Source organism: Monodelphis domestica, chromosome 4 (genome assembly GCF_027887165.1).
Source record: "Monodelphis domestica isolate mMonDom1 chromosome 4, mMonDom1.pri, whole genome shotgun sequence".
Taxonomy (NCBI): domain Eukaryota; kingdom Metazoa; phylum Chordata; class Mammalia; order Didelphimorphia; family Didelphidae; genus Monodelphis; species Monodelphis domestica.
Window position 1 is genome coordinate 58,133,662 of NC_077230.1, and position 22,063 is coordinate 58,155,724.

At 36.8% G+C, this 22,063-nt stretch overlaps 1 protein-coding gene across 6 annotated transcripts in view; it reads right to left on the minus strand.

The window, feature by feature from the left end:
- Window positions 1-21,614, minus strand: part of ABI3BP (ABI family member 3 binding protein) — a 293,851-nt gene extending 272,237 nt beyond the window's left edge. For 5 of the 6 annotated variants that reach the window (XM_056793406.1, XM_056793407.1, XM_056793409.1 and 2 more), the window contains exon 1: window positions 21,434-21,598. In XM_056793406.1, coding sequence (XP_056649384.1) covers window positions 21,434-21,512 — 79 coding nt within the window. In that variant the 5' untranslated portion in view covers window positions 21,513-21,598. Of the gene's footprint in view, window positions 1-21,433 lie in introns of all 6 variants that reach the window. The other variant, XM_056793404.1, reaches the window with a different exon arrangement.
- Between the last annotated feature and the right edge of the window lie 449 nt (window positions 21,615-22,063).

Below are 22,063 nucleotides of genomic sequence, written 5' to 3' on the forward strand. Positions count from 1 at the left end.
CATGGGGGGGGGGGAGGCACTAGCAGCTATGGGGACTGGGAAAGGCCTCTTGATAACGGTGGTGTTTGAGAGGAATCTTGAAGAAGGAGAGATAAAGATAGAGATCATTCCAGACACAGGGAATGGTCAGTACAAAATCACAGAGACAGAAGATGGTGGCTCATGCAAGAGGACAGCAAGTAGGAGGTGGGTATGCTTGGACTATAGAGTAGAAGGAGGGGAATAATGTGTAAGAAGACTGGAAAGGTCAGTTTGTGTAGAGCCAAATACAAGATCTATATCTGACACAGTGTTGGTCCTAGAGTGAGAGGATCTAAGGTCAAATTCGGCCTCAGACACTTGTTACTAACTTTGTGACTCTGTGTAAGTCTTCACTTAACCCTGTCTGCCTCAGCTTCCTCATATGTCAAATGAGCTGGAGAAGGAAATGGTCAACCACTCCAGTATCTCTGCCAAGAAAAGCCCAAAAGATATGACATAGAGTTGGACAGGACTAATAGACTAAACAACAACTGGAGCTTATTCAGTAGGGAGGGGGCAGCATGCTCATTAGAGCTGTGACTTGGGCAGTTCATTTCAACAGTTTTATGGACAGGAGATTAGAGAAGGGAGAGATTTCAGGCAGTGGGATCAATTGGGAAGTTACCACAGTAATTCAAGCAACAAGTAAATCAGAATGGTTGGTATGTGAGTGGAGAAAAGATTTGTCCAGGAGAGGTTATGGAGAGAAGAATAAATACGACGTAATAATGGATAATAAAATATAACAACTGATTGGAAATGTGAGGTGAGTGCGTGCAGATGAAGTGCAGATGACATCATGGTTGTGAACTTGGGTAACTGGAAGGATAGGGTGGCCCTGACAGTAATAGGGAAGTTTGGAAGTGGGGTCAGGGAGGAGAAGATGATGAATTTCATTTTAAACACGTTGCGTTTGAGGTCAGAGTTTATCTCCATGGAAATGGCCAAGAGGCAGTTCTAAAACAGGCTGGCACTCAAAGAGGCTGGGATTAGAAATCTGGGAGTCACTAATGTGGAAGGAATAGTTCAAGTTGTGAGAACGGATGAAATCACTGAAGGAATGTTCTGTGGCTGACATAGCTACAGGATGCTTAAACGCCCGTAACTAAAACAAGCTGCCAGATGGGGGAATCATATTTCATGGTTACCCTTTACACAAAAACTCAATTTCATAGTAAGATTACAGTCATGATATATATGCTGTGGCATTTAAGTAATGTAGAGAAAACGTGGTAATTGGAATTAAACTTCTGTGCAAAATGCTACTAGAAACATTCTCCCACCTGAAAATGAGAGTAGACCATCAGTATTGGGACATAGGACTTATCCCTAGCCTCAAACCCTTATATATCCAAATTCTTAGCATAAATATAACAATTTGATTTCAGTGGTACGTTGTCATTCAGAATCTCCCATTTCATCACAATGTGAACCAGGATGACAGAGTAGGGAATTTGCTACATGAATTTACAACATGGGCTCAAATGGATACAGTGTGCTTTATAGAAAACGAAGAAGGAAATGTATGCTTTTTTCATGAAGTCATGTAGTTCAGGTCTTGGAAGGGACCTCAGTGGTCACCTAGTCCAATTGCTGGCAAGGTATGTTTCAGCCTCTACTTATCCTTTTCCTGTTATGGGAAGCTCATCATCTACTGAGGCTATCCTTTGCACGTGGAGGGAGGCATCTCTAACTGTTATGAAGTTCTTTCTCATACTCATGAGCCAACACTATATAGCTTCGCTCCAGGCATTTTTAGTGACTTGAAGACAGGGAGTGTTCCCTTTTTGTCTTCCTATCTCCAAACAGCTATCATTGTTCCTGGCAGACAGAAGACACTTAAATTGTTGAATTCAACTTCCTCCTATGGGTTCTAGTTTTTCTTTCTAAAGCCAAGCAGAATAATTCTAATCTTTTTTCCCCCCATAGAACAACTCTTCAAATATTTGACTATAGATACCCTAAAACCATCTCAAATCTCTCTCCTCAATTAAACATTTTCAGTTTTCTCATCGAGGTTAGGAGCAGAAAGAAAGGCAAGAGTGTCAAAGGGAGCTTGGGATTTCTGAAGGAGTGTAGCATCTACCATGACATAGCAACAACCCCAAACATAAAAGTTTGTATTATCTGCAGAAGAGATGATTCCCCACTGCACATAGAACAGATGTTGAAGGAGTCAGCTGTGAGGACAGATTGCAGGCCAAGTTGGAAAGTAATGGGAGGAAGAAGCCAGAGGAATGCCCTATGGGCTGTTCTGGAAAAAAAGAGAAAGAGGAGGGAGGAAGGGAATTCTTAGTAGCAATGGGAAATCAGCAGACTTCTAAAAGACTGCTGACTAGAGGGGATGAAGAGAGAACTAAAGCAAATGAGAAGGACAGAGTATGTATGAGTAGATACGGGGTGGGCGTTGGGGTACAAATGAAGAACAGCTAGAAGGAAGCAACACAGGAAGAGAATAATCAGATTCTGACTTTTGTGCTTTACAATGTCTCAAACTACACCTGAAATGGTGAATTTCATTGAACCACTTCTCCATTGGGGTTTTTAAGAATCATTTTCTTTTGTGCCATGGGTACCTGTCAGTCAAATGAGACCTATCAGCTTTTCTTTTTTTAATCAAAGGCATAAAATAAAATACATAGGATTGCAAAAAAAAAACAATTATATTTAAGGTTATCAAGAGAGCTTAAAAAATAAGTTTGTGGCTCTCACCTGCCCCCAGATGAAGAACACCTGAATATATCCATAATATGGGACTTATATTGTTGTCCTTTCAGTCACATCAACCTCTTAATCCCATTTGAGACTTTCTTGGCAGAGATACTGGAGAAGTTTGCCATTTCCTTCTCCAGCTCATTTTACAGATGAGGAAACTGAGGTAAATAGGGATAAGTGACTTACCCAGGGTTACCTAGCTAGCTAAAAGGTGTCTGAGGCCAGACTTGAACTCAGGAAGATGAGTTTTCTGATTCCAAGACCAATACTCTATCCCCTTTGCCATCTAGCTACCCTATGGAAGCTATACAAAGTGACTGTGGAGACAGGGGAGATGTATAGCAAGATGCACAGCCAAAAACAAGCCATATATTTCTCTGGGCCTTAATTTCTGTGTATTTTCAAAATGTGATCTATCATTGGCCCTGATGATATTAGGATTGGGGCTTTTACTCCATGTGGAAAATATGGCTTCTTCAAAGAGCTGGTGCTAGGGAATTAATTGCCTTTGACTAGAGCTACAGGAAGAATGGATTCCATATCTTTAAAGTTCAATAACCTCACTTGGAGTCTAATGTGCCAGCAGAAAAGTAAAGAAAGTAACTGGGGAAAAAAACTGATAAAAAGTGGTTTTTACATTAAAAGAGGCCAGTGTCTACATTAAGTTCTTATCTTTAAATTTCCTAATAGAATAATTGTAAAAACTCACTTTACATAGTACTTTTAAATGGGCAAAGAGTTTTTTTTAAGCTATTGTCTCATTTGTTTCTTACATCCCTGGGAAGTTGATACTATTATTTTATTCACTTTATGTTGAGGAAACAGGTTCAGAGAAGTTAAGTGATTCTTCTGGAGTCGCAAAGCTAGTAAGTTTCTAAGGAAGAATTTGAATTCAGGTCTTCCTGACTTCAAGTCCAATACTCTATCCATTATACAATCCAGTAGAGAATGATGGCAAGTAATTATTATTATTGTTGTTATTATTAACAATACTTAACATTTATCTAACATTGTGTGCCAAACACTGTACCTCATTGTATCTTAACAACCCTGGGAGGCAAATGTCATTATCTCCATTTTATAGATGAGGAAACTGAGTCAAACACAAGTTAAGTGATTTGCTCAGAGTCACATAGCTCATAATTCTCTGAGTCTGGATTTGAATTCAGGCCTTTCTGACTCTTAAACCCAGTGTTCTTTCCACTATATTGCCTAGAAGAGTCAAGTAGTTAAAATCCATTGCTATATTTCTCCTGCTTCTAACTTTAAAGCAAATAAAAAACTTCAGCTACATAGAAGCAGCCAGAGAAAGTGAAATTATTCAAGGAAATATTTGAGAGTGAGGGTTAAGGAGGAGAGAAAAAGGGAGGAAATATTTCTCTGGTTATCTGATGTTGGTTCTTGCAATTTAATGGCTGGTGACACTTAATTTCCATCTGGAAAGTGAAAGGCTAAGGAAAAATTGACCTTAACTTCCCTGCCTTGAAAGTTCTAACATGATTCCATTTTAATGTTCTCGGCAGGCATTATTTTGGCAACATCTCTGTGGCCTCTTCTCAAAAGGCACAATCTCTTGTACTCAGAGAAGACGGTGTCAAACATGCACATACCCACATTTGTGTACATTCGATTCATTTTCACCTGGAAATTCACATGATCAGAGAATCATTTGCCAGCTAACAGCACAAGAGAGAGACAAAAACATTTTTTTCCAAAAATAGAAAATTGGAATCTTCACTATATTATCTTGTAGAAAAAAGCACCACTCCCCAGCTTTGAAGATAAGAGCCGTCTCTAGCTCTGCCATTTTTACATTTTTACTGGAGAATAACCGAGATCTGTCCAAAGATGCTTTTAGATGCAGAGTGCCTTCTTGCCCTGTAAATCTGTTCTTTATGTTATAAGAGGAAAAGGACAAACTGAAATATATGCACATACATGGAAATATACATAAATAATACATGTGTCTCTATAATGTATATGTATGTATGTGAATACAGATGCACACACATGCACACTCACATACACATGAAGGTATGTGAGTGACTCAGTCCTCTATTACTGACAATAGGAATCAGACACCTAAATTGAGGAGGGGGTAGAGAGACAACTGGGGCTTTGCAGAACTAGGAGCAATGGTTAGAAGGTAGAGAAATAGATTTTGATTTTGACAGACACGTTTTCCGACAATTAGATTTGCCTACAAGTGGGATTCAATGGCTCTTGAGATGGTTCACTTCCACTTACTGGAGGTCTCCAAGTCAAGGTCTGAGTGAGCCCTATTTGTCGGAGATGTTGTCGGGGTGGTTTCCCTTAGCTATGGGTTTGATTGGATGGGCTCTAAAGCCTTTCTTGAAATGCTGAATCATAAAGCTATATCCATATTCAATTACACATATGTATAGATATATGTAAATATATATAGGTGAATATATGCATACAGAATTATTTAATAATCCTATTATGTATTGTATCTCAAACCTCTATATGAAATATTTCCTGTAATAGATAACATTATGTATTATATAATATAACTACATATTATATCATGTATCCTATAATAATATATGATTTACATTTTATATAATACATGATTGCATATAATTTATATATATATAAATATATGTAAATATATGTATATAGAATTAGATAATAATCCTATTATGTATTGTATCTCAATCCTCTAAATCAAATATTTCTTGTAATACATAACATTATGTATTATATAATATTACTATATATTATATCATATATCCTATAATATATGATTATATTTTATATAATACATGATTGCATATGATATAATAATTTATAATGCATTCTATAATCCTATATATACTAATATATATAAAGATATATATATATACACATTCTCATCCACTTAGCTTTTCCTGCATATATGGTAAATTCAACTCTTTTATTTGGTAATGGATCTCTTTCCATTATGGAAACGCTTCTGTTTCACAATGGAGTTCTACAATTGCTCCACTTAGGAATATAATTAAATGGGCAACCTCTGTTTTTATCGTTTTTCTGTGTATCTGCTTGAGCATCTTTGTGCATATATGACAAATATGACATGACAAATAGCACAAATGGACAAGCTTAGTCCAGAATGAGCTGGATTACCTTCAGGAAACTGCAAAACTCTTTTAAGAACATTCAGAGAAACAAAAGCCCCTTTTTAAAAACATTGATTACTGCTGTTGTTGTATGGCTATGAATGTTGAAGTACAAAAATCTCTGAAGAGTTTTTTTAAATGAGTATTACCCAAAGGACAGTGGAGAAGCAGCTGGTAATTATAAGAAAGCTGCAATACAGTGAACAAGGAACTTTTAACATGAACAAATAAAGGTTGTCATCGGGAAATGTTATAGTAGAGAAAGAAGATGGGATAGTCATGTGGCGAAAGCTAGGGCTATCTGAAGGATCATCCAAGAGATCTCCTAGCATCCTTGTGATGTCAGGAAGAAGCAAAGAAGGCTCCCAGAACAATGACTTGACTCTTTGAGGTGAACTTATGGAAAAATATTGATAAAATGGATAAGGATGGCTGATTTGCTAACTGCATCATGGGAGAGAATATCCAAATTGATGAAACCACCAATCCATTTGAGTTGAGTAATTGAGTATATAAGCATAATGTTATTATTTTTAAAATGTTAAATTTAAATACTATTTAACATTTTCATGAATTAAAATTAAAATTAAGTAAATTCCTCTCTAAAAGTTAAAATCCATTTCTTATTCAGTTATTCTGTAAGTATTTAATTGATCATTGAACTCTGTAATAGTGAAAAGGATGACATTCTTTGCCACATATTATGCCACATTAATAGGTTAATTGGTTTATTTTAGTATATTATTTTTAAGAGACTTAATGATTCATTACATATTTGAGGAAGTTGAAATTTATTTTTATTTCACACTACAGCAATCTGAATTAGAACAATTCATAAACTAGAAAGTATCTTTATGTAGTATCTCTTGTCTCATTTACTCTATACAGTTCTTTGTAAGGTAGGCACTACAAAGGTCTGTTTCACAGATGTGAACACTGAAGTTCACAAAGATAAAATTGTTCTCCTAAGGTCATATAACTTGTTAGTTTCAGAGATGGGTATCAAACCCATGACTTTCTGACTCAGTCTAGCACTCTAGCCACTCACCATAGCACTCTGATTTACAGATGATTATTAAAGTTATCGTAGCCTGATTACATTGACCCAAAGTTGATGGGTGTAAAGCAGTGGTTCTCAACCTTTCTAATGCCGTGACCCCACAATAAAGTTCCTCATGTTGACCTCATGACCCCAAACCAAAAAATTATTTTGGTGGCTACTTCAAAACTGTAATTTTGCTACAGTTATGATTCAGAATATAAATACCTGATATGCATTATGTATTCTCATTGCTACAAATCAAACATAATTTAAACTTAGTGATTAATCACAAAAACAATATTTAATTATATTCTGAGAAATATTAATCCAGCAGGAGACAGCCTGAGCACTGGGGTGGGAGGTAAGTCCTGCCTGGGGAGGGAGCCTGCAGATGCTGCCTTCTTCTTCCTGTCGTCTCCCCCCAGCTCAAGTTGAGGCTTCACTTTGCTGGGGTTACTCAGCTCCATTATCCGCTCCAGGAGTTATCTGCTCCAGGACTCATTCTTAACCCTTCCAGAGCCAGCGCCCAGGTGCTCTCTCTGGGTCTCTGTTTGAGTCCGGTCTCCAGGCAACAGGGTAAATCCATTGCCCCTCATAGGGGGAGGGCTGCTGATAAGTAACTAATATTAGTACAATGTGCGGGCAACAGGGTCCCCATTCTTTCCGAGATCTTGCTGTAAAGTAGCGTGATTTCTCAGTGGCTAAAGCCAAAGGAAATATGTATTTTCCGATGGCTGTAGGCAACCCCTGTGTTTTGGTCATTCGACCCCCTACTGGGGTCGCAACCCACAGGTTGAGAACCACTGGTGTAAAGGCTTGGTAGCAAAGGACTCAAAGAAGAATGGTAATAAGATATCTCTTTAGTGGTATCAAATCTCCCACACCATTTTTTAATCATTCTTGCCCTAAACCAACCTATTTTGTGAGGTTATTCCTGGAGCTTTTTAATCATTCCAAGGCTTGAGTCAATGTTCTTATTTTCTCCAGCCATTTCCTCTCCATTTGTCTCATAAAATTTGCAATTCTCAAGGGCTGACTTAGTCCCAAATCCACAAAGCAGTTCTGAGAGCCAATTTGCAGTGCATGTCTGGGTTTTTTGTTTGTTTGTTTGTTTGTTTTTTATCAAAATTGAGTTTGTTGGTCTTTCAATAGCCCATGGATGAGTTCCATAAAGACAATGGGATAACAAGAATGGTTCACTGCTATTAAACAAAGTTCCTAAAGGAACTTAGTCCATTTACTTATCTTTTGTAAAAAACCCATCATTATAGAACCTTTAGAACTAGATAGGGCATTAAAAATCAAATGCTACAACATATTTATTTTACAGATGAAGAAATGGAAATCCAGAGAATTAAGTAAACCTGCCCCGCAGTTACACAGAAAATAGGGACCAGGAACTCTGATACTGCTAACAACTCAAAATTTATTTTTTATCCAATAACTTCTGTTTATCAAAAACAGAAGTCATAATAGAAAATAGATAATAGTCATAGATAATTAATATTTTTAATCTTTAGAAACAATTCACCCATCCAACAGAACCAACTCAATGATTTCTCAAGTTCATTCCAATGCTAGTCTTCTATTATAATTTAATTAATTTAATTGACTTTATATGATTATTTTCTACCATTTTTTCCTTTTCCCTTAGTAAGATCAAATTTTTTTGATGAACAATCCTACACTACTGCATATGCTTGAGTACAGAGCACTGAGTTCTCAGGAGAAATACTTAAACACAACCAGAAAACAAAATATATCCTGGCAGTTAGTTATACATTAATAATTTTTTTAAAAAGATAGATGGGAATGATTGGTGTTTGAGATGGATAAATCTTAACATTTTGTCTAAAGCATAACTCTTAAAAGGATTTTTGGAGCAAATTAGAAAAAATGCAATTGTTAAAATGTTCAAAATGAAAGCATATGTTAGCAGGAATTTTTTCATACTAGATAGAAACATGGCATTTAGAGCTGAAAGGTTATTGGAAGTACTGAGTGAAAATCCTTCCCATCTCTAATATCATTTTGTTGGAAAGGAAATTAAAGCCCAGAGAAACTATTATTTGCCCATGGATTATACAGGTAATAATGAACAAAACCGGGATCTAAACTCAGGTCTTCTGACTCTAAATCTAGTCTTCTTTAGGATCATCTTTTTTTCCCCAGCAATGTTTATCTTTGGTACACAAGAACAGAATCTGAAACAATGTTTTGTTTGTTTATTTAATAAATTCTACTTCTAGGATTAAAATGGGAGTAGCCATGTTACAGAACTATTTTCATACAATGAGAATGGAATGTCAACACAAGCCTTTGGATATACATAAACATGAGTTCAAGTTGAGTTGTTAGCACCTGTGAATATTCACATCCTATTCACAAGCCCTTTTATGATTGTTTGCTTATGGCAAGAGTCACTTCACTCCCTAACCAACTACCCCTTGATCTCCTTTGTCTACTCTTTTAGTTACCTAATCTTCCTTATCAGAGTGTGTCTCTAGTGAAAAGAAGAATATTCCTTCAAACTAAAGAGTGAAGTGATAGCTAAGAAGCATGGTTTCTCCATCATAGGAAGCTGAACATGGGGATTGGCATCATTGCAACAACAACTTTTCTTCCTCTAGTGTCACACTTTCTCATTAGCATTATGGGAAAAAATCCTTAAGACTTCATTTCCCATGAAGTATCGCTAATGTAAAGAAATTCTCAGCTCAACAACAACAATATATATGTATATAAAATGTATTTAGATATTTATATACAAACAAATACATTTTATATATAAACTGTTATATATATTAAATATGTATGTTGGAATGGGAGCTGGAAAAAGTAAGTGGAATGGTACCAATGAGATGTTCATGGTCTTAGAAGTCCTTTAAAAATCCTGAAAATTTGAAAGTTGAGGCAATAGGCTCCTATGGAATTTCATTTTTCCTACAGGCTTTTTAAAACAGGTTTTATTATACATGAAGCAGATAATACTGAACTTTAAGGTGGTTTTTTTTTTCCAACAATGAGAAATAAGTTGGTCTTTCCATGAATTTGCTTAGTGGGGATTAATAGGGAGCCTAAAAGTGATAGACATACTTTTGTGTGATGAGGGGACGGCAAGAATGGCTCTATGAGTCAATTATTTTTCCCTTATTGTCTTATGAAGTTAATTGATGTTACATTCTATTTAAGGCTTGCATGCTCTTTTAGTAGAGAGTGCTACATTTGTAAGAGGCTTGGGGCATAAAATATATACATGATATGGAAAACACCTCACATTAACCATGGGAAAGATAGCAAGGGGATTGAAATCAGAGTAGGGGAAGTCTGCTACAATTAACTTATGATGAAAATTAATCTGACAACCTATATTCTATATGAAAGTTGTGAAGATTCAGGAAGTAGAGGGGTCAAGAAAATTAAGAGATTTTTTATCCACTCTAAAGGATAATTTTCTTTAAAATTTTAAATTATAAAACACTTTTTCAGGATGAAAACTCAAATGTTTAAGACAAGACATTCCTATATTGGAATATATGGCCTTCATTCCCAGAAGTTATTTGTCAAAATTATGTAATTTTTATGTAAAACTCTCCATGGTAGCAGATGACCACAGTTTCCATAATCCCATTACAAGAAAAGAAATTCAGCTCTCAAATGCCAGAGCAAGATCTGTCTGGAGGGGCAGTGTCACCCTCTTTGGAGAAGGAAGACAAATTCCATGATTTGTTGATAGACTTCATCTTCCTCACAAGGAATCTAAAAATTGAGGGTCAGGTTGCAGCCCAACTAACAGGAATTCAAAGGCCTGGCAATAGCATCCATTTACTCCCATGAAAATTAGTAGTCCAGAGTTTACTGCGATGTGTGTTCAAAAGGCTCAGGACAAAAGGGAGCAAGAACAGGTCTAAAAGGTTTGAGTTAAAAGGAAGTCATAACCTGACTCCTCCTGGACATGGGAGCCTTAGAGAATTTTACAATTAACATGGCCCTTTCTTCAAAAACAACACTGTAAGACAGGGAGCAGAAGAAAAAGATAACAGCTGGTAGTGAGTAGTAGGGAAAAGGTGCCTGGAAGAATTTGATCCCACCTAAAATAGGAATTTAAATGCAATAAAGTTATTAATAATAAATATGTTACTATATTAAATATATTTTGTTTGCTCCATTAACCTACTTTTGAGCTGCTCCCCAGTGTAGGGAATCATCTTTTCAATACAAATATTCACCTGGCAATACTTTGTGCTTATAGATATTGGAATACCACAATCTCCAAGAAATTATGCATGATGGTAAGGAATGAAGAGACATATCATGGATGCAGGGAAACTTAATTTTATTTTCACTGATGGACTATACTAAAGGAATATGGCAATGTATACTAAAGAAATTTATGATCAGTAAGGAGATGTTTTAGTCATGTGGCATAAACCGATAGGCAAGCAAATAACTCACTGATACCATTGAAATATCAAATGTCTTAAAGTTAGCATGTTATAGGTAGAACCTGCCTCCTAACTCTCCTGTTTCTGTAAAGGAAGAAAATCATTCATATTTTCAAGCTTTTTTCTTCACTCTCCATCATGCCCATTAATTGCTGTGTCTTATATATATATATATATATATATATATATATATATATAATACTGGATCTGGAGTCAGGGAGGTCTGAGATCAAATATGGTTTCATACTTCCTGTCTGTGTGGCCCTAGACAAGTCACTTAACCTTAGTTTGCTTCAGTTTCCTCAACCATAAAATAAGGCTAATAATAGCATTTATTTCTCAAGGTTATTGAGAGGATTAAATGACATAATAATTATAAAGCACTTAACACAATAATGGGCACTTGATAAATACTTACTCCCTTCTTCCTTTTCCCTTCTTGATCTACTTCCACAATGTCTCATACAGAACCACTCTAGTTCATCACTTTTTGGAAGGACTATTGCAATTGACCTCTAATTATGTTTTCTTCCAGTCTCTCTCATTCTTGACACAGAAGCTACTGATATTTTCTATTCATTTGGTTTCATTTTCTAATCAATATTTTCTATTATTTTTTATGTTTTCAGCCTATGAAAATCTACCATCTCTAATGCCTACTTCCCTCTAATCATTCCCTTCCCACATTGAGAAAGAAAAAAACTAACCCTTGTTATAAACAGGGATAGTCAAGCCAAAGCAATTCTTGAATTGGCCATGTCCAAAAAGAGTGTCTTAATTTGCACTCTGAGTCCATCACCTTTCTCTCAGGATGTGGGTAGCACATAAACTGATATTTTTAAAGCACAGGTCTAATCACATCCTGCTCAAGAAATCTTGGTAACTGCCTATTTCCTCTTGGATGAAATACAAACTCTTCTGTTTGGCATTTAAAGCCTTTCAAAATTGGCCAGCAATCTATCTTTCCAGGATTATTTTATATTATATCTCCCCATCACCACCACAAATTTCCTAGCTCCCCCAGGCACTCTACCTTCCTGTTAAACTGGCCTACTTTATGTTCCCCACAAGTGACATCCAACTTTCAGTTCCTGGAATCAGTAGCTTCTTTCCTCAAGGCTCTCATTCATTCATTTGCCACTTCTTATATAAGACCTTTTTTTGATTCCTCCAGCTGTGAGTGTTCCCAACTTTGTATTTATTTATCTATACATATTTTCCTCCATTAGGATATAAGCTATTTGAGGGCAAACACTTCTAATAACTTATGACAAGGAGACAGAAAACACAACCCCCTCACCCCAAGATTTGGAGTTCTCACATTGAGAAGAGAGAAAACTAGCCCAAGATCAGCCATTGGGAGGACAGAGATTTTTAGGTACAGGTTACAGCAGGAGGCTTTCAAGGATGGGCTTTCAAGGAGAAGAGAGAGGTGGTTGTCAACCCACAACAGATGGAGCAGTAGCTAGAGTGCTATGGTTTATTTATAGACAACGGCAGGCTCAGATCACCCTATCAGGGGAGTTTGGTGGCAGCTCTATGGGGATCACAATGGCACCATTAGTTTATCAGTATTTTTTACACAGAAAAATGATGCCTGTGAATCATATTTCAGTTTTCCAGTTTCCCAGGGATTCTAGAGCAGTGGTTGATTAGATGAGATTACAAATGTATGATCATTGAAGAACCTGAAAAATGTTTAGAAAGTGGGAAAGATCTCGAGTTTAGAGATATAAACAAAAGAGTAATGGGTTGAAAATTGCACAGATAAGCAAGAAAAAAGTCAAGATCAATACAGTGGAAAGTATATGAACTCTATCTAGTACTTGCAGATCTGGGTTGAAATCCTGCCCTGGCAATTAGTTCCTCTGTGATCTTGGATAAGTCATTCAACTTCTGAACCTTAATTGCCTCATCAGTAAAATGAGGGGATTGTATTAGATGGCCTCTAAGATTCCTTTTAATTGCAGTCTATGAATCTTTGAAACAGGAAGTTTCCTTTTTACAATTTTTCATCAATAAACAACTTGACCACTGTCAAGGGAAATGCCCTTAAGGACAAGAGGACCTTTGCTTAAGGCTTTCATTGGTATTCTCTTGATGCATTCAAACTAATAACTCACACTTATATAGTGCTTACTGTGTGCCAAGTGTGTTTCAAAATATCACATTTGGTTCTCACATTAACCCTGGGGTACAGGTGTAATTATTATCCCCATTTTACAGCAAGGAAACTAAAGTGAACAAAGATTTAATGACTTTCCAACAAAGTCAATTCATTTAACTAAAAAGAATAAGATTGTGAATTACAAAAATTCTAGGTAACATCCTTCTATACATTATGAAAATGAGTATAACAGCCAGACACCAGATATGATGGCAAGGATTGCAGAGGTCAGTTTAGTTGGCCCTGCTACAGTGGCAAAGCCAAGACCATAATATATAGTACAGCTTTTCTGACTCAGAGTGGATGCTTTTTCCACTATACCATATCAGTTACACTGTTTATTTTTTCTAATCTTGCTTAAGTATATATGTGTGTGTGTGTGTGTGTGTGTGTGTGTGTGTGTGTGTGTGTGTGTGTGTGTGTATGTCAAGCTATGAAAATGAGAATTTCAAATCATGTCTAACTCCATCTGGACTAATTCCACAAATGGATTAATTGACTGTGTAACACAGTAGAAGCTTTTAAATAAAAACCAAACTAAATCAAACTGGAAATAAAATAATTTATTTTACTATATATAATGTTGATAATTCTCAACTCTATAAAAGTCCTTGTTTGATTCTCATAAACTCTATCTACCTATCCTTCAAGATCTACACATCCTTTGAGATTCTATACAAAGATTATCTCCTGAACAGTGTTTCTAGTCTGAAATATTCCTTCCTTGGCCATTAAGTAGCATTTTGTACCTCTTTTTTTTTTTTTAAACGCTTACCTTCTGTCTTGGAGACAATATTGTGTATTGGGTATTGGCTCCAAGGCAGAAGAGTGGTAAGGGTTAGGCAATGGGGGTTAAGTGACTTGCCCAGGGTCACACAGCTGGGAAGTGTCTGAGGCCAGATTTGAACCTAGGACCTCCCGTCTCTAGGCTTAGCTCTGAATCCACTGAGCTACCCAGCAGCCCCCATTTTGTACCTTTTCTATGCACTTACTTTGTTCTCTTTAATATTTCCTTTATGAACTTACATCTTTATCCCCTTCTATTTGATCTGTTTTTGATATTTTGGAGACTGGATATGCCAACCAGAAAGCTAGGTGATACAATGGATAGTGAATTGGTCTTAAAATCCAGAAGAATTGAGTTCAAATACTGCCTTAGACAACTCACTAGCTGTGTGAATCTGGGCAAGTCACGCAACCCCTTCCTCATCTGTAAAATGGAGATAATATCACCTACTACCTAGGATGAGGTGAAGATTGAGAGGTAATATTTGAAAGTAATTTCTGAGCTCAAGTGATACACCAACCTCAGCCCCTCTGGGAGCAAAGGATATAGGCATGCATCATCATGCCTCTATTGCCCTGTCTTCCGTTGAACTTTAAACTCCATGAAAGAGGGAGGGTATCTAATTTATCTTTATATCTCCCTCAGCACCAAAGATAGTACTCTTCATATGGTAAGTACTTAATAAATATTTGGTGGCTTGAACTGAGTTGGACTCCAAGTCTGGTATTCCATGTGACCACCTAGCTGCCCTTCCCAAATCCAATTTCTTCCTCAGTTTCAGGGCTAGATCATTGTATATGTGCAGCATCAATTTCAAGAGATAAACAATGATGGGCTAATTATTCAACAACATGGAAATTTTGAAAATATGCCATTACACTGTTTTTCTAATGAGAACGGTTAAGATGAGAGGTGGGTTAAGTTTAGACAATCAACAAAATAATAATAACTCAAGTCCTCCTGTGTAATGTTTGTCAACTCTGAAGCAAACTCTGAAAATTTAACAATTGTCTTTTGAACCAGAATACTCTTGTAGGTCCTGTCTCATGAGCATTGTTACAGATTTCGCTGAGAAAACATATATAGTGTTCCAAGATTCAATACAATTATTACAATGCTATCTATCTATGAACAGGAACATTCAGAGAACCTTGCTATCGATAGTCATTTTTTTTTAGACTAGGTAGGACATTTTCTTAACACTAATGGACATCTTAGGCAAATCTTTGCCTTCCTATTTTATACTACACTTGGTGTGAAGACTGAGCAGAATATGAACAAAGTAATCTGAATGTTTCTATCTGCCATCAAGTCACACTCGATTCTCTTTTGTGAAAGAGCAGTACCTTTTTTGAAAGCACCTTTATGCCTGCACTTTTTCCTACCACGTCAAATGTACTATAAAAATAAATGAACAAATAAAAATAATGGACACATTGGGAATCTCGTATTCTCAGCATTACTTAGCAGTGTAACTGTAAAGTTATGGATTGCTATAGAAAATTGTCTGAGAATGTCTATCTGTTCCTTTGTCATGTTTTCAACAAGGGCACCCTTGACGTGTGCACAGAACATTCTCATAAAAATGTATAAAAATAAAAGAGCAGGCAGAAGAGGAGAGCTGTTAATGTTTTCGTGGTAGAGAACCATGGTATTATCCATTCTTTATCTTCCCCTCTTTAAAATATCTTGGAAACAGATCCCTGCATATCTTTATAATTGGATCACCTCTAATAAGCACTTATAAGTTTTTGGCCAGGTTCCACTGCTGATCTCGAAATGATCTTCTTAAGTATCATTATTACTTCCTTTCAAAATATATTGGGCATGATTGACAGAGTCCAAATCTAGTGGTTCTGCTATTCCTCTTCATAAAAATAGACCATGACAGAAATAAATCCTAGCAGATCTGTGCAGCTCTGTATCTTCTTGACATCCCCTTTCCAGTTTGGTTTACAAACGTACTTGGGATGTACTCAATAATTTGGGCCACACACAAGTCTCTCTTCAGGCTTGTTTTCATCAATTGTCTTTTTCAGTTCTTGATTATTAAAAATATGTTCCACCATGTTTTTTCTTTTCTCTATTTTTCTATTCATACCTATGCCCACTTTTGTACACCAACTATTTAAATATTTAAAATTAAATTTTAAACAACATTTAAAATATCTTGTCATGTCCTTAGTGGAAATTCTCTAGTTTCTCATCTTTTATGATAGATGTAAAATAAGCCCCAATTATTTCATGGCAGACTACTTACATTTGTTCATTTTAGATTTAAAGCAAAATTATTAATTGCCTCCTTTTTACCCCATGCAGTTTTTATTCCTGGCTTTTGGGTAAAGAAGCCAGGTTTTTTTTTCCTCTCTGAGAAGCACCTGTGAGCATTTTTCTAATTAGTTGGCACTTCTATATTAATTCCTATTTTATTGATAGCAAATAAAAAACTCATCACTCTAGATATTGTTCTAGTCTTCCAATAATGAGTAAACTCACAAATTGTCAGAGAAAGATTGTAAAAGTATAATTCTGTCTACAAGAAACAATTTAATGGTTGGCATTATTAATTCATAGCATATGTTCTTAATAGTCCCAGAGGTGGTCATTCTTTTGAATAAAAAAATTTTCCCCATCTTAATCATGTCATTAAAATTATTCTCCAAGGTACTTTTAACCAGGATACCCTTTACTATTTGATCATGTCTCTAGCATTGTATGATTTTCATAAGCTAAAATATGGCCATAATTCCCAATCTGCCCTTTGCTACTCTCTCTGGACACTTCTTGACCCCTCTACCTGCTTGGGCGAGTCTAAAACTTCAATCATTGTGCTCGATTAGCAAACACTTTTTTTTACTAGTCTTTTCCTCTTAATTATGTATTTCTAGCCAGAAGCTCGAGAGACTGACTAGACCAGAATGGGATCCACTCGCCCAATTGCCTTTCTCCCCTTTCTTCATGCTCATTTTCTCTTTCTTTCAATGAATTTACTTAGAAGTATTCATCTGCCCAAAGCTTAGAGATACTTTTTGCGCTCTTAATTTATCCTCTATGGGCGCTAAAGGAAGATCACTCACATAACACATGTCTCCCAATAGGACCTATAGAAAGTCTTTTTGCCTATAACTGTGTGACATAAAATATGGCATTTGGGCAGTGGCAGCTAGGTAAATGATGAAGAATCAACTCTCAGAGGGCAGGGGAGGGGGCCGAATGTATCCAGGATACACTTTTTCAGTTCAGTTTGCATTGTGATCACTTCTTCCATAACTTTCTGAAGACCAGCCCCTCAAACTAATAAACCAACCACCGATTTATAGCACCTGAGATTTATAAGGTGTAAATGCTCACCCTGGAACTGGTTAGATCTGGCTCCAGCATGTGCCTGGGGGTGAGGGGTAGGGGCTGCTAGAATAAATTAGGAGATAGTCAGGCTCGTGGATCTTTACAGAATGCAGGTGGTCTTGAGACTGAGCTTCCTACATATTCCAGATAGAGTTTGAGATATAAGGAAGCCCACCCTAGCCAAATAATGTGTTACTATTTTACTGCATAGGTCATCAATCAATCAACAAGCATGTTACACATCTACTATGTGCCAGGCTCTGTCCTAGCCACTAAAGCAGAGAGGGAGGAATAAGCATTTATTGGCTATGTGCCAGGCACTGAGCTAAGTGCCTCACAAATATTAGCTCATTTGATCCATACAACAACCCTACACTATCATTATCCCCATTTAACAGTTGAGGAAACTGAGGTAAAGAAAGATTAAGTGACTTGTCTAGGGTCACACAGCTAGTCTGTGTCTTGGGCCAAATTCAAATTCAGGTCATCCTGACTTTCCAACTCTATCTACTATATCACTTAGCTGCCTTTTATTAACTAGGACTAAACAGACCAAAATAAAACTGTTGCTGCCCCCACGGAACTTATCAACATGTATTTTTAAGTACAGACACATAATATACAAGTGCAGAGTAAACACAAGATGATTTCTGTGGGAGGCACTAGCAGCTGAGGAGACCAGGAAAGCCTTTGGTTTTCAATACAGTAGGAATTCTTAAGGGGTGCACAGTGAATAGAACCTGAGTCTGGAGTCTGCAAGACCCAAGTTCAAATATGACCTCAGGTACTTACTAGCTGTGTGACCCTGGGCAAGTCATTTCACCCTGTTTGCCTCAGTTTCCTCATCTGGAAAATCAGCTGGAAAAGGAAATGGCAAACTACTCCAGTATCTCTGCCAAGAAAGCACCAAATGGAGTCATGAAGAGTCAGACATGCCTGAAATGACTTAACAATAACAAAAAGGATTCTTAAAAGGTGAAGAGATATAGAAAAAGATATAGAATGTAGAAAAGACATTACAGATATAGAAAAGATAGGACTCACAAAGTCACTTTTGAGAAGACTAGAAATAGAATCTGGAATTTCCATGCCTACTCAGCAAAAGATGATGAGCTTTCATACTTTCATCTTGGAAATTTTTTTTCTATTTCATTATTTTTCTCTAATTACTATGTATTGCTCACATTGCCATGAATATAAAACTATCCCAGGATTCACTAGCTGGTGACATTTTTGAACTTGGATAAATGGGATTCTGGGAGAGAAGAGTCAAACAGAATCTTTTAGTTTGTGCCCCTGGAGTTAGCAGGTTTAGAGTTGGTGCTGAATATTGGTTCCAAGGCAGAAGGGCAGTGAGGGCTAGGCAATGGGGGTGTTAAGTGATGTGGCCAAGGTCACACAGCTAGGAAGTATCTGAGGTAGATTTGAACCCAGGACCTTTTCTCTCTAGGATTGTCTTTCAATTCATTGAGCCATCCAACTGCCCCCATTATATTTCTTTATTATTTGGTTTCACCATCTGTCATATGTAGATTTGATTATAGGCATAATCTAAAAATTAAAATAGTACTATATTTTAGAGCTCATTTTATGAAAGAAGAAATGGGGGAAAGAATTTCAAGTGCAGCTTAAGGAAAATGGTTTCACTAATTTAGTGTTTCGGCACCTTTGCCATAGTGCCTTGAATCCAGTAGGCACTTGACTCGGCTGAATTAAAGGAAAGAAAGAAAACATGTTTCCATTCAGATAGGACTTTAGCAAAAATATACATGAAAAACTCCACCAAAATGCACACCACTTGAACATTTCCAAAATAAGAAGAATCTACTGTAAGAGAATCATTTCTCTGATCTTACTAAATACAGCAGCTATAGGTAAAAAGATAAGGAATTATAAAAGAGGGATGCTGGGTAGTTCAGTGAATAATGTGATATATGTAAAACCAAAAAGATCTGAGTTCAAGTCCTGCCTCAGACTCTTACTATCTTTGTGACCCTGAGCAAGTCACTTAACTTGTGCCTACCTCACTTTCTTCTTCTGTAGAATGAACATAATAATAACATGCGCCTCCCAGGGTTATTAAGAGAATAAAAATGAGAATACTTGTAAAGTGCTTCACAAGCCTTAAAGAACTACATAAATGCTAGCTATTATTATCAAGAGGTTTATATCCTTTATTTTAGATGACATTTTTTCAATATTATTGGAAAAGGAAAAGTGTGTCAAGAGATTTCATCCAGTGATTGCAACACAATAATTAAAGTCCTTGGCATTGTCAGACATCTGCAGGAACAGAATTATGACTGTTATTCCATCACAATGAATAAAAAGTAAAATAAAACCATGTGTAGATCACAAACACTGAGAAAGCTCAGTCTCCCAGAAGAAAATGCTATGTCCTTATTAAATATATCCTTAGACACAATGAAATGGCCTCAGTTTTTTGTCTGAATGCCTTTAACACATATTTAAGAAGTAATGTTTTAAGTTATGAAGGCATAACATTCCTGTTAGGGGGAAATTCTTTGTGTGCTGCCATCATCTCTACAAATGGTTTATATGGTCACATTTGAAGGGAATTTGCTTTACTATTTGAGTTTGCAGACACCCCAAACCTTTCTAAATTCAAGATAATCTACACTGGCTAATGAAAGAACATGTCATCTTTGGGATACGATGAGCCAGTGCGACTATTCCGAGGAAAAGACACCTAGCAATAACTGTTTGGAACTTTCTGGTCTAGACACACCTTCTGTTCCGACGCCTTGTGCCATGCTGTTGGCAAGCCTGAGGAGTGGCATTACCACTTTGAACATTTCCCCTAATATCTAAATAGTAAGTTACAGCTTCTTCCTGTGCCTGCTGAGTGCAGCAGTGTGAAAATGTCTTTACAGAATTGAAATCCACTGAGAAAATCCACATCATGAAGGAACTGTACATGCCACCTTGACAGGCTCACTCAGAGGTGGAAAATGAGTCCCAAGCTTTAAAGCTGATAGGCTGCTTAGGTTGTTTTAAGATCCTAAATTTAGAAATATTTAAATATTCTACTCTGCTAACATGTATAAACAAAATACCAACACTGCACTCGGTGCAATTTAGCAAGAAGACAAAGGGGGAGTGTCCACTGAAGTCCTGCAAACTCTCTTCCAAACTCCAGCAGAGGGAACCATCCAAACAAATGTGCACATGACCCATTTTTGGTATTTCATGCCTAGAACCTCTTAACCCTCCCTTAAACAGGTACAGAGGCAAAACTCCTCCAAGGACCCCATTTTCCCTGAGGAGAAGATAACCTGCTGCTCCTGTTAATTCCCAAACTAGTAAAGAGATAGTGAAAAGAAAACACAGAGAGACAGAGAGAAAGAGGAGAGAGAGAGAGAGAGAGAGAGAGAGAGAGAGAGAGAGAGAGAGAGAGAGAGAGAGAGAGAGAGAGAGACAACACAACTTTCTTGTTTAATAGGATTAAAATGTCCTTCTAATCTAGATCCCTCTTCATGTATAACTGCCTAAAACCAGACTTTAACAGTTCATTAACATCTGCTACCCCTAATGAAAGAATACTGTCCTTTGATTTGTTCATGGCAATTTTTAAAAAGAGCAGAGTTAAAACAGAATCAGAGTTTAAAATAAGTTCCTCCCAAACCTGGATTTCATCTGCACTGTACAACAATTTCCTTATATACTACAGCAGAGCAGATTTCGTCTCAACACTTGAAAACGAATGTATTCCAACAAGTCATATTAAAAACAGAAGGAGAAAAAAAAAACAGCGTTAGAGCTACTTGCCTTTTGGCAATTTCTGTGCATTTCCCAGGGTTAGGGCAATATTTCCACAGAGAAGGAGAAAGACCAAGCTGGAGATCATGGTTACAAACCCAAACTCACAGTGTGAGTGATGCTGGTGGGTATCACACAGCCTACTGAAGCTGCATTTAAGTGGACTGCTCTCCCAGTGACAGAGGCTGCAAAAGTTAGGCATGAGCTTACTTCACAGGGGGAGGAGACAGAATGACATCACACCCTTCCACTTGAAAAAAAATTAGGCACAATAGCACAAAAAATTACCAACATCACACTCCCCTCTGGTGTAGAAGTTTCTCCCCTCTGCTTTTATTGCCTCTGTTTCTTGCTGTCTCTCCGGGAAACAAAAGTTGAACTTGTGATCAATTTACTCTAAATCAAGAGGGAGGAAAGATCTGAGATGGTTTTCCAATTTTCACTTACGGGTTTAGATATGCAGAGGATGAGAAGATATAAAGAGAAATGCGAATTTCTGTGGAACAAAAAGCGAAATTCCACTAGTTGGAAAATTGCAGTTCTTAATGTGTGTTGTTAATTGCCCACTAAAGTGTCAGTTCTCCTTTTGGACAGAAAATGGGAGAGAATTTTACTACCTCCCAGGTCCTGAAGAACACA